The sequence below is a fragment of the Stegodyphus dumicola genome, chromosome 12, assembly GCF_044657685.1.
Source record: "Stegodyphus dumicola isolate Sdum_Otavi_A_Nest chromosome 12, ASM4465768v1".
In the NCBI taxonomy this organism is placed as follows: Eukaryota; Metazoa; Arthropoda; class Arachnida; order Araneae; family Eresidae; genus Stegodyphus; species Stegodyphus dumicola.
The window spans coordinates 117,052,229-117,070,336 of NC_140779.1; the positions used below are offsets into that span (position 1 = coordinate 117,052,229).

Genomic DNA, 18,108 nt, shown 5'->3' on the forward strand with positions numbered 1-18,108 from the left:
AGTTCGCTTTAAATCAATCTGTATAGCCTTTGGCTACTAGACTTGGATTTAAATTTGAGATTGACTGTTACTTTAAGGTACCTCGCCATAAGTGTTGGTTGATTTGTAAGCACTAGACATGCATTTTATGTTCTAGTTGTATTTTAATAAAAGTGTCATTTTTTAACCTTCGCAAGTCTTTGTCGTTATCTTCAGGCGCAGCAATAATTCGCTCCAAGTCTGTTAGGGTTTGATACTTGTTTATGACTCCAAAACAAGTCAAACTGTATAACCTTCCTTTGCTTAACTAACTACGTCTGGAACAAAAATTTGCGAAATAAAAGAATTCTTCTTTTTTAGTGTTAATTTCAAGTAAAATACCTTCATACATTTCATTAGAAATATAATACAGTTTAATATCAATGACATTATTGTTTCTCTTTTGAAATTTAATTAGCTCTATAGTTTGAAACTAATGCAAATAGTTGTCGTGTTTCACCAATTCTTAAACGTGTGAATTAATACATTGTTTTCCGTCGTTGACAGGTAGAAAATATTTTATAATGCTTTCCTTATTTGAACATCTTTGAGCCACCATGTAAAGAATGGGATTTCTTCTTTTATGAGTGCAACATACAACTGAATAATACAAGCAAAATATTTAAGAAATGTTATTAACTATGTTTCCCAATTTGTTATCCAATAAGTCCTAATAAGTAACCTGCTAATCTAAAAGAATTTAAAGTAACGGATGATTATATATGTGTACCGCTTTCAATTCCAGAGAGAGGATCTTGTTATTTTCCTTAGACATATGACAAATACGAGATATAAATCCCTAGGTAGTCCTTCATGAAAGCATCCCTGCCGTTAGACAGATAACCGAGTACTTTAGCATGCAAATACCGAGTACGGTTTAGTCTTCCAGTACCGCATTTTGCTTTTTAAGCCGGTTAAGGTAGGCAAACTTTCTTCAACATCAAACTTAAACAAAATTTGTACATCAAAAAGTTCAAATTTTGTTCAAGACTCTTGTTTCTAGATATATATTTTTTCTTTATCATTAAAATTGTTACAAAATAACTCCATTTCTCGCATTTTCTAACTACGACTCATTCCTATAATAAGAACCCACGTAATTCAGTTGATCACCCCCTCCCCTTTTTTTTTTCTTTGAGGCAAAATGCTTATTTACAGTAAGGCATAGTGAAGGGATTTTTTTTTTTTCATCTATCTTGTTTTATTTCGACAAAAATTGTAGATACTTTTAGGAGAATAAATTAGCCACACAACAAATATTAAACAAAAGTGCAAAACGCGCTTATTTTGATAATGATGAATAATAAATACTTTTTATTTGCCTGTACACACACTCAGTTCTATTTAAATTGAAACAAAATTAATTTACGTAGGCCGCTAAAACTAAACGAAATTTTTGCTTTTGTTGCACTAAAAGCAAACACTAACAATACTTTTTTTCTTAAAACCAAACGCTGTAGCAATTAAACTAAATTGGGTGATGTATATGCTGCATAACAGGATGCTAAGAACCAAAATAATTCAGAGAATGGATTTAAATCTCATCATATCACTGGTGATGAACATGCTTCCAACGTCTGGTTTTTTGAAGGAAAGACACTTATTATGGTTAAAGAATGATTCTTGGAGTAAACAAAGAACAATAGGTGGATGGACGATATTTCATAGCTTTTCTATTATTATTCGCTTATTTTGTTAGGAAACAACTAATTTATAGAGTTTGACTTGCGTTGGAATGACTTGCGTTAGATGTTAGGAGTTCTTTTGCAATGTATGTTAATTCATTAAATATGTTTATTTTACTGATACTTCTAATAACTTCTGAACAGGTGCTATTTCTTGTTTTTTAAGGCTATCCGACGTTCTAATGTGTGCGCCTTTTGTAAATATCACATTTGAATGCATGGCAGGCGGCGCCGATCATAGCCAGTGCTGCCATCAAAGAGGCTTACCTGAAGTTTGCTTAGATTTTTGTAGAGGTAATGTCACGCAACTGGATTATCGCCATTTTGTTTGCCTCGATCACATAGACATCTACGGTAACTGCTTGTTGGAATATTACAAAGTACTACCAGGTCCTCCAGAACAATTCCTGGTGTCCATGGTTCACTCCCGTTGGGCTGTGCTCAAGTGGAGCCCACCAAGGTACTTCTCATATTTAATAACTGTATTTTTACAATTAATGTTTTGTTACTATTTTACCTGATTTATTTATTTTTTTACCTCAATATTATTGAGAATGAATTTTTTCTGAGTTATAATATCACATGCACTTAAAAGTTTCTTAATGATTTAATGAAACTGAAAGTACCTTAGTGATGGTAGGAAATCAAAGACTTTACTAAAACATTCAATTAATACTCGATTGCAGGCCGCAAGTTAAAAATATTGAATATTTGCCTTAGGTTGATTGCATTGGGCAGTTTAAACATACGAGGGGCATTCAAGCGAAGCCGAGACTTTTGAGGCTATAAAATGAAACAGAAAACTTCGAGGAACGGAAATTACATTAACTTTTGGAAATACTCCCATGCTGCATTTATGCACTTATTTTTGCGTTCAACTGATCCTTAAAAAATTCGGCATAAACAGATTTGTTAATGCGTCTGCCCCATCGTAGGATTACTTGCTTGACTTCACCCCCAGAGCTAAACTTCTGAGCTCCAAGGAAGGTTCTAGGTAATACTTTCAGGAATAAAAGCTTTCCTTCATCTCAATACATGCTTAAATTATTCTGTGCCTGTAAACGTGAAAGTTGCATTTTATCCTCAGTGTACGATAACTTCTCGAAAAACTAAATGTTTGTGACTAATTGTACCGCTTCGTCGAAAAGATTCTTTTCGGGTGCAATCTGGACGCGTCGAATATCAACACCTTTATCAACAATCGAAGATATATAAAATCACTTTCAGATATGCATTTTCAATTATTCTGTCACTCAGAAATAATTTTAATTAATTGTTAAGCTGCTGAGATCTTCAGCAACGTATTTGTGATTCCATCATTCAAGAATCAATCATCTTGGAACAAGATTTCGCCTTAAGTTCATCAACACTTATTGCTCAGATACATGATGCAGTGATGCAGAAAGCGCTGATTTTTACCATCGACAGTTGTTATTAAGTGTTTTTTCTTGAACCATATATTCATACTGCTTAAGTATTTCATTTCCATGCCTTGTATATTAATCAGTCTATCGCAGGTTCGTTGGTTACTTGATTAAAACAATATTCATTGATCTATAGAAAATTTTCCATTTTTGATTCTCTAGGTTTTCTAGGAAACTTTTTTTAGGTTTCTTTCTGTTTTTTGTGAAGTGCCACCACAACTGCCACGATGCTACTCTAGCTCGTTTTGTATTAATTCATAACTTCTTTTTTTCAATATGCTTTTCCTTATTTCTATGACATGTTTATTTCTTGCTTATTTTATCCAACCTGTGTATGAAAATGATTTGAGTAAATAAATTCTAAAAATCAAATCTAAGTCCATACTATCACGTATTTCCATAACTATCTATTCGCTTGCTTATACCTTCTTCGAAAAATTACATTTATCATTTTCACTCTCTTTTTTATTTTTGTGAGTTTTATTTCAGTTCTGTAAGTTTTAAAATAAATGCTTTCTTAAAATACATACGGTGCAGATTATTTCGCTATGCCTAGTATAAGTAAGGAAGCCTTTTTATATTATTTAAAACATTATCCAGTAATTTTTAGGATAATTTGGATTTGGATTTATTAGATTGTAGCAAAGCACACTAAGCTATCTGGTTATCTATAGCCAACCCGCTTGAAGAGATCTGAAGCTGAATTAAATTATCATTATTCAGTGGTCTTATCTGATTTGCCCGCTGGTGAGCCTACTCTTACTATAAAATTGTCAAGAAAATATGTTTTCAGCTTTTACCTTGTTCATCATATTTTAAAAAGTGTAATATTTAAATTCCTATTGCCTAAAAATATACTAAACGTTTTAAATTATACCTATCCGAAGTAAAATTTTGTATATATATTGAAAACAGAATGATGAAATATTAGTAAAAGAGATTGGAAAGGTAAACATGCAGAATTAAACTAATCCTACGTTTGAACTTTTTATTCGGACTGCTGTATTCATTTTGTAATTTAACCTTCGTGAATATACACTCCTTTATAATTCTGAATGTATTCCATCAGCTTTCTACCTCAAACAGTCCTAAATTACGTCTTGTATTGGAAGGAAGTGGCAATGGATGAAATCATCGAATATAATGTGGTCAACGATGTGAAATCCCCCCACCTGTTGGACAACTTGCAACCAAAAACAAGGTAATTTCTCAATTCTGTAATGGATATTTTGGTTTTATTTCAGGCTAAGGCGAAATCTGGACTGGGTCAAGAAGAAACAACCTGGAATCGCATTTCTTTTTATTATTATTATTATTTATTTATTTATTTTATTTTTAGAGTTCGGGGTCTCGTGATCCATTATACAGAGGAAATAGTGGAAAAAAGTTATGTTAGTATGAAAACTAATTGCAGAAAAGCAACTATACAAACCGAATGCATTTAACTATTTTCGAGAAACGTTAGATTTATTTTTTTATTTATTTGAATTTTTCTATTTCGATGTGAAAATATTTTTTTATTTATTTTTATCGCTTTTAGAAGTAACAAATAATGCAGTAGTTTCATCTTACTTTCTATTGAAATTACTAAATTAAATTACATTTCTACTTTTCAAATAATTCTATAAATTTTTGAAATTTTTTAAACTTGCTTGATGTATTTCTATCCCTGTGATGCTGATCTTAGTATTATATTGGCATTATATATTTTAATATATTTCTTTAATTTTAATTACTTATTCTATGTATCTTTTGCATCAATCAGAAGTGTTACTTTTTACTTCCTTGTACGAAGTAAAGGAAGTATATTGTAATAACGAAAAATTCCGGGTATCATATTTCAACGAAAATATCCATTTTAGCCACTATCGAATGCAATTTAAGGGTGTTTTTCCCTGACATCTGTGCGTAAGGAAAAATAAAGGACTTTCCCCCCCCCCCCCAAACGAATTATAAAACTGATTTAAATGGATTCAGAAGAGATACTTCTGGCCTCTCTCTGTACGTGCGTATATTACGTATTTCGCATAACTCAAAAACTAGTAGCCTCAGAACGCTGAAATTTTATACATAGGACTGCTATGACACGTAGTTGTGCATCTCCTATTTTGGTCTCAATCGGCCACACCAAAAAATATAAATATACCTATATATACCCACTTTGTTACTCGGCTCCGTGATCTCAGTTTTCTTATTCTTATATATTGATAAATTAAGCTTTTTTTTTTTTTTTTTTTTTTTTTTTTTTTTTTTTTTTTTTTCCCAAAATGATTGAATTATATTATTCTCATCTTCCGGTTAAGGTTTTTATGCCTTTAGTTAATCAGCATGTAATGGTTGTAGAATTATCAACAATTTAAAAATCGTTTAAGCCTAATTTTTTTACCATATCAGCCATATTTGTTTACATTTGAAACTTAGCAGAACAGTGAATTAAGTCTTTCTGCACCGTCAGTGTCTTTTTGCCGAGTGGGACCAAAACGAAACCTTTAGTTTTGTGCACCGAAAAATCTACCTTCTTGCCTGCTGGCCGAATTGCTTGTTTTTGAGTAGAAACTGTAATTTTAATTGTAAAAATTGTTTTTTTAGTTGTTTTAACGCTATTTGGTGTTATGTTTTTCTGTGTTTTCAATTTTTAATGAGGATATTTTGAGTTTTCATGCATTTTTGCCTTGCCCGTGAAGCGAGAACTGAATTAATTGAATGATAAATATATCTCTAATGAAATTCGAGGAAATAAGTTTAAATGAAATGCAGGAAAAAATGCGTATAATTTAATATTCCGTACAATGAAGTCATGTGGTGTATATAACAGATTTTGGGGGGGGGGGGGTTGCTAAGTCTACGATGGCTATCTGCCTCAGTAGGGATACCTTCGCGGAGGGTTTTCTGAAAAAAAGAAAGGTAGTTCGTATTCATATTACTCATGGAAGAAACCAAAATAAATTCAAAAAACTAATCCATTTACCCGAAAATGAGCGTAGATAATATTAAGTAACATTATTCAACCCTCTGTGGATTACTGTTATTTTTACAGAATTGTTAGTTGAAAACAAATATATAAAATGTACGGAATACTTTGCACCATTTGGCAAAATTATTTTACCGTTATATTCTGACATTGCAACCATATACTTAAAATTTAAATGCTCTGATTAGCTCTGAGTTTTAATATCAATTATTCATTGTTTTTTACATCTAAAGGCATGTACTTTCATATTGATGAATCCAGTATTAGAAAAAAGTTTATTTAATCAGGCACAAAAATATTCTGTCAGTATCTAAGTGTGTACTCTAAGTATAATATTCTAATTCAGCTATATTCAAAACTGTGGCTCTTTAGCCTCTAAATGTTGCTCTCGTTGTAATAATGAGTAGTTTCATTTTCGAAATACATTTTGAAAGATAAATCCTAATACATTCCTTTTTCTCTGAAATTACTGATTATAAATTAAACTTTTTTAGAACAAGTTTAAAGAAAGAAAAACATTAAAAAACTTTTTAAAAGCCCTTATTTTATCTTCTCTCCTTTTACAACTACATGATCAGTTGGAAAAACTGAAATCAGGAAAGATTTTGGACATTGGAAAAAATAAAATATTTAGTTCTCCTTGTGAAAAAAAGAAGCGCTCATTATCTCAAAGAAATGCTTTTATTATGCGTATAGAAATCTACTCTCCTAAAAGAGCAAGTAAAACATGAATTATTTATTTATGATCATATTAATTAAAAACGAGAAATCTTGTTAATTTACATGAAATGCTTCTTGTATTCTAAAACATTTTATTACTGTTAAAACAATATATATGTTTACTTCTTAAAAAGTCTAGTAGGGCTCTTCATAGTTTTTAAGGTACTGACCTGCAGCCGCTATTAATATGAAGTTTAGCCATCCCTTATTAGACCTGTGGAATGTACTTTTCATAGCTTTTTTCAGGAAAGATGTAAATACGTTGGAATTGGATGAATGTAAACAACTGAAAATTGTTGATCCTATCATGATTTCCTGAAATAAAATTTCCACTTCACATCCGATCGGAAATTCTACAAGAATTCAGTTTGGGCTATTGGTCCTAATAAAATTTCATGCTTAGAATATACTACTGTGATATTATTGGCCAGACAATTTTTTATCCTAAATTTACTCTCAACGTCTTAACTTTCTAATGTTACGTAGTTTTATGAGATTTGTTTTTCTTCTTACAGATACGAGGTATACGTCGCAGCTAAGAATGCTTTCGGTTTGAGCAGAGGATCTGTACGAGCTGTCTTTACGACTTCTCCGGAAGTGGATCCAGTGCAAAAGGCTATTGATGAGATTCCCGTATACAACGAAACTGCATGTTGCGAAAAGGCTGGACTGAAAAAAATATGTTTCGGTCTTTGCACCTACAACGTAAGCAAACCATTATACTTCAAACATTTTATAAAAGCAGCTGAATAACATACTGATTAGTCGAATAATATACTGAAGATAGCTTTATTTTAAAACTAAAATTTCATAGTTTTACTTTTCGGAAAGATCTACCTATCAATAAAACTTCATCCACATGCCCACCAGTACGTTACCGACGGTGATGTATAATAATGAAATGCTCCCAAATCCGTAGTTTTTTGCTAGATGAATTAAAACAGCGTTTGAGTTATTTTGCGGTTTTTCCTCATATCACTTAATAATTTCATAAACTTGAATTTTTCTAGTTAGTGTAATGTGTGGTTATTAACCTTGGATAACATTTAATCAAAGAAATTGCAGCTAAGATTTTTTTTCTTCCCTGAAGTAATTTCTCAATAATATGAAAAGAATCCTTCTGAATACATAATGATAAACGAGTGTTCAGTTTACAAAGAAATTTTTTCGCCTAGACGGTATAGTGGTTAAAGAGAGCCTACTACGGCACCGAAGGGCCCGGGTTCGAATCCCGGAGAAGACATGGATGTTTGTAAATGTATAGTGTCGGTGCGGCATGGCGGCACTCCAAATATGCGGCGAGCCAAAAGCTCTCTCGTGTGGATGGGTGGAAGGGGAGAGGGGTGGGAGACTTCCGGGGTTGCCCTCTTTCAAAATTGCGGGTGGAAAATGGAAGTCCAACCTCTTTCGAGTAGGCGCTGGCAACCTTTGTTCCATATAGACAAGAGAACAACAAAGAAGTTCTAAAAGTCTTGTTCTTTTATTAAATAAAAATCTAAGGAAAGAAATTTACATAAACTATGATTTCTTAGGTGATTTTTTAACGCAAATTAAAGCACAACGAAAAGTTCTTTTTTTCTTTCTTTAATGTGTAAATAATAAAACTATTTGTAAATATACGGAAGAACGTTTTGAAATCCTATTAAGATACAAAATGTTTCGAAGACATTTAGTTTAATTATTAGCAATTTGATACGTTGCTTACATTAGGAAATTAAAAAGTTTTTGCTTGCTACGTTAAAAATAATGAGGCTTAGGAAAGTTCAAAGCGCAATGAGTCCTAATTATTCTATTCGAAAGCGTTAAAACTAGCGTTAAATACTCGTACTAATTTTAAATCTTTTGGTTACAAATTCGTATGAGGTTACAGATTAATGTGTATTTGGTTACAAATTAATGAGAGCTTATCATAATTCACACTATTTTTTATTTCGTAGTCATATTTAATCGAATAAAAAAGCGCGTTTTTTTTTTTTTTTTTTATCTAGTTTTAAAATTTTCATGCTTAAGATTCAAAATGTAGTTTAAACATGGTTAAAACTTCATTTTTTATTTCTGAATTTGACACTCTCATTTATTTAATTAATGTAGATGAAAATGGCTGACCTGCAAAGTTTCGCTATAATGTGCAGTGATCAGTTGGAAATCTTAGTGCGATGTGGAGCAGGGGGTCGTGATCATGCGCCTTGCTGTCAACGTAGAGCAGTCCGATGGGAGTGCATTCCTATTTGTTCTGGTATCTTTGATATGTCTCCACAAGCTCTTGTCACCACCTGCATGTCAGATACAGGAAATATTATTCAGGTAATTTGAAATACTTAAAATAAAGCCTCTTTCAAGTGCCTTTTTTTTTTTTTTTTTTTTTTTTTTCAGTTCTCGAATTTCGTATCCTGGTAAAATAGAAATTATTGCCATCTTACGAAAATGTTTGTTGCAACACTCATGCGCAACTGAATCCAGTAAAATAAATATACAGCTATGTCATGAATAATTAAATTTTTTTATTAAATAAATGGACAAATCACAGGTGGTGTTAATTTATGATGAAATAATGTCATAACATTTTTTTTCTGTGATTTATCTTTGCCATTTTGAACAGCTTACTTTAAATTTAAGATTTTATGCTTTGTACTTTTAATTTCTGGGAAATTAATTCTTAAATTTAAAAGTTCTATCGTAATTCCTTAGCTTAAAAATTACTTCAGGCAATAAACTGAAATCTACGTACCATATTACATTCCATTTTTTTAATCTCATATTTTTTTTTGAAACTTTGTAGAGTATTTTAGGTTATAAGGTATTTCTTCCGCCTTCTTAGAATGCCTTCGTAGTGTAGTGGTCTGCACGCTAGGCGTGTATTCCAGAGGCCCGTGGTTCGATTCGCCGCGCAGGTGTTGCTCATTTTTCAAACTCTCTTAATTCCAAAAAATTCTAATGTCTCTACAGTGGCGCCCGAACTAAAAGGGTGTTGGCTGGTGATTCTCCACACCCAGGATTTGGCGATTGGGTCCGTTAAAACCCCAGTCGCTCTTTAAAAGGGGAGTATATAAGGTATTTCTCCCGTCTTCCTGGCGTGCCTTCATGGTGTGGTGGTCTGCAAGCTGGGCGCGTACTCCAGAGGTCCGAGGTTCGATTTCCGACGGAAGCTTTGCTCATTTTCCTCTTTTCTGCTTAAAAAAAATTCTAATGTCTCTACAAGGTTAATTAACCAGTTATTAGGATTTTAGTCTTTGCTTTGACTTGATAACTTCTTCTTTCGGCATTCTTCACCGGAATGCAAATTAGATTTGAATGTATTTACCCTGAAGGTTTTGAATCTAAGTGAGAAAGCTTCTGGCAGTCTCGTCTGCTGTTAGTAATTTTCGCCGGCTCTGCTTAATAATAACATTCCTGCTTTAGCATTCTCGCTAACCGATGAATTAAACTGCTCGCGAGTAAAGTACTTTGAGCCAACTCATTCTATTTAATGTGTAGTCTACTACGTTATCAGAGTTTGAATTTAATTGTCTGTTACCATTTAATGTAAATAGCCACAAGTGATGCCTTTAAATTCAATTTAGGCTAGAACAGAAAGATTATTTTAAACCTTCTTCAGTACTTTGTGAGTATTTACGACGTATTGATAACTCGCTATCTTGTCTTTTACAGGTTTCAAAACTTTCTTTCTAGCTTCCATTTGCAATAGGAATCCTACATCCTGAATAGCGTGCTTTTTTTACTGTATATTAGTATGAATTATAATCTGAAGTTTTCAGTTTACACTTTTTTTAAATGACATAAGTAACTAGGTAACTAACACATAGTTAGAGAACGCTTATCCAACTGACCAAAAGTACAAAGGAAAGTTTACCGCAGATTTCAGTAATATATCGGTAGAATGCCTATTTATACACGATGCAGTTTTCATTAAATTAAAGCCCAGGACAAGTAGAAACTATATCTTTGAATACTGAAAAAAATTTATATGTTCATCTTGAGAACGTTTTAAGTAATTTTACATTTCGAATTATCTAAAATACTTCATATACACCAGCTTTATGTGCATTTGTCTCGCTTTTCTTTCAATTAAATGCTTCCGAAAGACACATTTCGTAGAAAGTGAACATAACGAAACCTGATATCGTAACCTTTTGAAATATTGTGTAAAAAGTTAAATGATTGCATAAAACGGAGCAATTTTACACTGTTTAACTGAAATTTATTGGTTACGTAAGAATAAATTAAGAGATAATATTTCGCTCCATATGCTGCTCCTAAATCATTTTTTAAGTCATTTACAAACTGTTTGAGAAAATTAATCTGTTATTCTCAATGACCTCAAGCATCTTAGTTCAGTTGTATACGGTGAGAAGTTTTTGTTACACGTAACAGAAAGGAACGTCACTTAAATTTAATGCACAAGTTCTTATATTTATTTTTTATTACGAATAAGGTTAATCTCTTTTTTTAACCTATACACAACTGTCAACAATCGATTAAATTGCTTCTTCTTACAATCCATTTCTAAAGTGGCTATTTCCTTTAGACTAAATTCTAGTAATTAAAATTGCTCACATTTTTTAATATTTTTAGAAATACATTTAGAATACCTAATAAATCTTCCATGTCTGTACGTATAATAAGAAATTTATTAATTAATATCCATTGATATCAATTTGTTAATTTGATTGCTTCCCTACCGTTTATTGTTAGAATATAATTTACATAGCAATGCCAAAACATGATCTCGTAATCGAAATAAATAATTTATAATCCAATATATCATGTTTGATTTTCTAACTCTCAATTTTGACAAAAAAAAAAAAAAAAAAAAAAATTATTTTCGGAAATGACAGGATAAGCTACCGCAGAGATATTCGCAAATATTTAATTACAAACAATTTTTATTTCTAGCTAACATATATAATCTTAACTAATCAGAATTTTTCTCCTCTATATCTATATATATTTGGGCTGTCTAGCATCCGAACGTTTTATAATTTACTGCTGTTTCCAGAAAAGCAAAAATACGCACTGTTCTGAAATTTAGCGCACAGTAAAAGGCCTAGGTACAATACTGCAGGTTTGCCTCCAAACAATGTTAGACATGTCCACATGATCTGGAAAGTATTTTTTGGATAGGAACCTTCATGTTGTCGATGAAATGCCGTAAAGTAGCAAGTGACATCTATTGAATACGGATGGTTCATATTTTCTTGTACAGTTTCAGATGCAACAAATGTTAAACAACTTATGACTTTAGTCTTGAGCTACCAAAGCAGTACATCCAAGATAACAGATCCTATTTCTCAAAATTACCCTAACTCCCTATTATTTAATCTCACCAGTGACCTAATTGGACAAGAATGCTGAACACTTTTCATTTAACTAGGTTCGGGTTTCAGCAAAGAGGGGAGCAGTGTGAGCTTTCCCTCAATGAAATACGATAAATTTCATTGTTAAAACCTGGGATTTCTGACATTTCTGAAAAATTGATTTCTGGTATAGTAAATCAGGCAGTTTCTACCTAGGAAGAGGTAAAAGAATAGGGATTTATTGAAACCAGAGTTGAAGAATATCGGAGTTTATGAGTTCAGAATTTTTTCAATGTAAACCAAGAAAACAGGAAAAAGTGGCTTCAAAAATTATAAATAAATAAGTAAATAAATGAAAGATGAAAGCCTGATATGCCTGATAAATGTATTCTGGACGCAGTTACTCAGATGTAGCCAATATGGGAAGTAAAATGCAAATAAAGATGAAAGCCGAAGAATACAGGTGAATCACAGTGGGGCATTAGAATGTATAGACAGATACTTATACAATATATGGGTCAATATGCCAATAAATAGAATTCCGATTTAGGCACGTTATAGTTTTGTACTTTATTAACCATACTGTGTGAAAGAGCATTAATATGGTTCAGATTTAAAAAGAAGGAAAAAAAAGACTATAACACTCTTTTAATGGAAGGAAAATTAAATATAAATATATATAATTACAAAACAATCCTTGCGAAAACTAAATATAAATATGCCTAGTATTTTCGCGAATTAAACTGCAGATATATATATAACCATTATATATACATATATATACATAACTAACACAAAGGTTAAATTTTAAAGAAAAATTATACATAATGGAGCGAGGAAGCTAAAAATATTCTATTTCGGACAGGGGCCAGCACCCGCTGAGTTTATTAATTTAATTTGGAAGAGAAATATCTCACGCTTTGCCAAGAGGCACTACATTTCTTTTAAATCGCTGAGTGGTCTAGTTAAATTTGAAACCTATATATTTTACTCCTTGATGAGCTACCACAGATTTCGTTTCAATCATTGAGTCCGTTAGTCAAAACTTTATTCAGTTAGAAAAAAACTTCGAAACAAATGAAAAATAAATTCAAAATTCGGGCTTCGAGATGCACATGTTTGTTAGGAAGATTATACATGTTCAAATTTTGGTGTCTGCAGATGGCGCCATTTTTACACAATGTGAGGAGTATGCATATATGCTTATAGGTTCTTCATTATTTAATAATATACTAGCCGCCTAAAATCGTTATTATAAAAAAGAAAAAATATGTTATGATTTTAATGATCTCCAGTTAGTGTAATTTCACGGGTCCAGCTAGTAATTAATCACAACAGAGATATAGATAAAAGGCCTTATTTAGATTATCTGTATTTTCCAGTTATTTACGCATATCAGATCATTTATTAGCATAAATAATTGGGAGTTTAATTTTTACGTTTATGGGTTTTTTTTATCGGTGTGTGTTAATAAATATTATACTTGAATGGTATTTTTGTATCATATCATAATTACATACTCTGTTGTTGTAGAGTCCATATTTTTCATGGATGATAACACATGCTCTTTTATATGTATTTTAATTATGTATTTTCCTTTTTAAGTGCATGGCTGAAGGAACTGAAATTTTACCACCACCACCAGAAGATTTACGTGCGATAAGCATTTTACCGACGAGGATACTTGTGAAATGGAATTTCCATAACACGACGCCAGACATCGTGTGGTTCGAAGTACGCCACAGTGAATTGAAAAACGACAGATTGCCTCCTCATCCTCTAGAATATGACTTTGTAATTAATTTTAGATTCTCTATTTTAAATGTTTATCTAAGTGTCACACCTATTTTTACGCATTGAGAGTGAATATTGAGAGTAAATGCTAACGTGAAGTTTCTTATCTTTTTTTTCCAACCAGATTATGCTTTTCTGTAGTTAAAAAAATCCAGGAAAGACCAATAAATTATACTGAAAAACTATTATTTCAACTTCACAAGAAAAATTATAATAAAGGCTAGCATTTAATTTTCCATATTTTTTTAACTTTAAAAAATTATTTGAAAATTGATGGAATTCTTTAAAGTAATGAATACTTGATCAAAATGATATTTTAAAACTAATTAGTGTTTTAATAATAGCTAAAGTATTTTTACTTTGTTTCAGTTTTATTTTATACTTAGTTGATAACTTTTTTTTTTTTTTTTTTTTTTTTTTTTGCGGTAATTAAAATTTTAACACTTTATATTTTAAAAAATCGCTGATCCAATGAATAAATAATAATTTGTGTTTCTCTGTACATTATATGAAGCAAACACAGACTTTTTCAACACAAATCATTAATCTTCTGAGTTAGAAGAATCTGGACAGTTTAAAGCAGTAAAAAATACATAAATGATATAATTGCACATAAATTTTCAGTTAAGTAATCATTAAGAACATTTTAGCATATTTTTAATTAGGGTATCGGTATAACATTTGTAAGATAGATTAACTAATAATAAACAATGTTTTAGCTCAGAATTTTGAAAGTAGTTTATTTTTTAGAATTTTTGAAAAGTTAAGGAGTGGGAAAACTTTGTTATAATAGACATTTATCTCATTTGATTTAAAAATACGGTAACATTTAAAAATGAGATATATATTTCTTGTTTATCCAAAAGCTTAGGTGTCGTTTAAGCATTTTATTTGCCTTTAAATAAAAAGGGTTCTCGTCATTGAGATACCTGATTCTCGTTTATCCGAAACCTGGGCTTCAGATATTTTCTCTGATTTTTCAATAAAACATATCTAGGAATACTTTTCACTATTAAAAGGCTAAGAATTTTTATTTTCTTCTTCTAATTAGCTTAGAAAAATTTACAAACCTATAATAATAATGGCCAGGATTAAAAACTAAACTTTATTCTGTTTTTTTAAGAGACCAACTCACGTTTTTGTACTATACACTACAGAAATTTTACCTCTGTGTATAACTTCCGTATTTCTGTAATCCTTAAACATATATGAATAAAACTTTTATCAATACTTTTAATAGTACTTTAATAAAATAAAGATCATTGTAATCTGACGTCAAGTAATTAGTAAATGTAATAAAAGCCGTGCGTAATATTCAAAAGAATAATTAATAATGTTTAGCATATTTTAATAAGATTTTACTTTTAAGAACACAAGAATTCAAGTAAATTATGTTTTATAAAAAAGAAATATTATTTATAAATATTTAATCCTGAGAAACAAAATAAATCTTCTAATATGTAGAGAATTTGTGTATTTTTTCACAACAGTCAATAGTTCAAAACGAGCGCATTGTAACAGATTGATAAATCATGATGATTCAAAGATGAATCCCAACATTAAATTTTGTATCTTTCAAAGCTGATCTTTCTTCAGCTATTTACAGAGAAAGATTGAATCGAGAAATTATCCCGAATAAATGAAGCATGAATCTTTGTTCTGTTCGAAAAAGAATTGTGCATTTATTTTCTCCATTGGTTCAGCAGTTAAAAATTCCCTGCCTTAGAATATTCTATGCATGTACAAAAAAAGCGCAACTGCAAAGTATCAATAATAATGTACTACTCTTGTAGTAGCTCTTATTCTAAATTTTGGCAAAATAATATCTGTGTTAACAAATATAAAAATTCTATTAATTTTATATCAGCACGGCCATCTGGTTAATATACCATAAGATTTATTCGTAGATGTAAACATAACACTTAGATAACAAAAAGAAATATTAATTTCATATTTTAAGTTGCATCGAATTTTACATATTTATTTTAATTAATTACATTATAAATGGCTTTCTCATTTCCCATGTGCACGCTTTTTTGTTAACGTAAGTGCTTAGTAGGTAGGTCCACGGTTCGAAATCTGGCGAGTCGCAGTACTTGTTTTTCCTGCATCAATAGCCAATATCTGCTTTACATCACTCATACCTAGTTTGCTTCTTTTTTATTATAGCTAATAGTCTATGGTTTAACAAAATTTAAGAATACATTTTTTTTTTCTTTTTTCAGATGAAAAATACATCAGATACGGAATTGGAAATAACACGGCTGAAGAATAATACACATTACTCCATCTTCGTTTCAGCTTTGAATAAGCATGGTTCTTCTTTGCCATCTCTTATGCTAATAGTTCATACGCCTGGCAGGGATGAAATTTATAATGAGACAGTAATAGGTAAATAAATACATTATTAATTTATCTACAGCATGAGTTTATCCAATATGGTTAGTTTCGAAATCATTTGTTCTAGTTTTAGTTGTATGTAAAAAGCTATAAAAAATCCGTGGTTCCATATTTACTAGTTCTGATAAATTATTGTTACAGATTTTGTATTTAATTTGCTAATTTTTAGTAAATTTGTAATTAAAAATCTTTTATATTCCCGTGCAATGCACGGGAATGTGTTTTGAGATTTATTAGAAGAGAAAGCTATGCCGGAAAAATTAAAATACAGGAGCAAGCGCATTTAACATTTCAGTAAATAGATATCTCGTAATTGTACTCTTTTGCTATCCAGAAAAATCTAGAAAATCCGAGAATGTTCTCGTGCAGGATTAAAAAGCTTATAAAAGCTGGATCAAAACATCTCAGTTCAGTTGTTTACTTAATTCCTGTTATTGATTGTAGCGAACTCGCGGTGAGATCGGATTAGCTTTCTTTGCTTTGAATTGAGTTCTATTCAACGTTTTAGTAGTTTAAAATATAACTACTGTGAGATATTGCGAAATTTTGCGAATATCTCTGAGGAAATTTCTGCATTGGGTTTTACTTGTTATGATAAGAATAAATTTTATACACTTTTAATCGACTTGTGCATTCAATCGATTACGAACCCGTATGCACGCAACATTATATTTACGAATTTAATTTGCATTATTCTGATTATATTGGAAGTAAAAGAAAAGAAAAAACAGAGAAAGAGTGTGTAATTATTATGCTTGAAAGAAATGTGCAATGAACCAATTAAGTATGACATCTACACTTTTTTCCCAGTTGAAATGTTGGCATTTAAATATAAAAGAATTCGGAATTACAAATGATATAAAGCTTTTGAAAATTTAAAACCATTAATATTTTCAAGGAGTATGGTCATTTTTTATCCAATTGTATAATTAATATGTGGTAAAAAATAATATATGTATTAAATTAAGAAATATTAAATTAAGAAATAAAGATAATTAATTTAATTTAATTAAGAAGACTGATATAAACAACTGAGAATTTTTTAACTTTTTAGTGCAAAAAAAAAATCAATTGCAGGATTCTCTTCCATCTCTTTTATCGATTTTTCGATAATATGCTGTTTCCTTTTAAAGCATGTTTATAAGAAATGAATAAGTTATTTAAAATTGAGTTAAATAATTAACAGCTTGTTGCTATTGTTGTTTAGGTAATTTTGTAATTTTTAACAGCATTATTTTACGCCCAGCTGTTGTGAGCATTCGCCAGTTGCCCATAAGTTGGGAATGCTAGCAAAACTGGTTAGCTTAACTGTTTTGGCATGACAAATGCTTATGGTAACAAAGAGCCATCTGGATCATACGATCAGCAAAGACGGTTATCAAACTGCAGAACGAGAATTTAAATTTCGGATAATGTATGACTATCTATTATTGTATAACGTATTCGAGTAGGGTTGAATTTTGTATCCTTTCCTTGAACGTCCTCTGAAGCGGCCGCTCGTAAGGAAAGAGGTGTATAAAATTCTCAGATTCCATATTCTAGAACTTCTGTTTAAACCTGAGGTGTACTTGGGCATAAAATCGTATTGTCACCAGTAACGATCTTCGCCAACGACGGGCACACACCACCTGTAATCATTCTTGAGAGATTTCATAGTCGCTGTGTCCCCGGCATTTAAATTAACAACGCAGTAGTCATGAAATGAAAGAAAAAACAGTTGGGTAGTCAATTTAGGAATGCACTTCAAAATAGCAAACTTCATGCTTGATATTTTTTAACATTGCATCAAACTACTCCTTTGC

The 18,108-nt window shown here is 31.0% G+C and overlaps 1 protein-coding gene across 1 annotated transcript in view; it reads left to right on the forward strand.

Annotated features, from left to right (window-relative positions):
- The window catches only part of LOC118185349 (Ig-like and fibronectin type-III domain-containing protein 1), a 144,026-nt gene that overhangs the window by 98,325 nt on the left and 27,593 nt on the right, over nt 1-18,108 (forward strand). The window contains exons 12-17 of the mRNA XM_085806864.1: nt 1,870-2,163; nt 4,197-4,328; nt 7,334-7,523; nt 8,910-9,122; nt 13,718-13,906; nt 16,132-16,297. Coding sequence (XP_085662990.1) covers nt 1,870-2,163; nt 4,197-4,328; nt 7,334-7,523; nt 8,910-9,122; nt 13,718-13,906; nt 16,132-16,297 — 1,184 coding nt within the window. The remainder of the gene's footprint in view (nt 1-1,869; nt 2,164-4,196; nt 4,329-7,333; nt 7,524-8,909; nt 9,123-13,717; nt 13,907-16,131; nt 16,298-18,108) is intronic.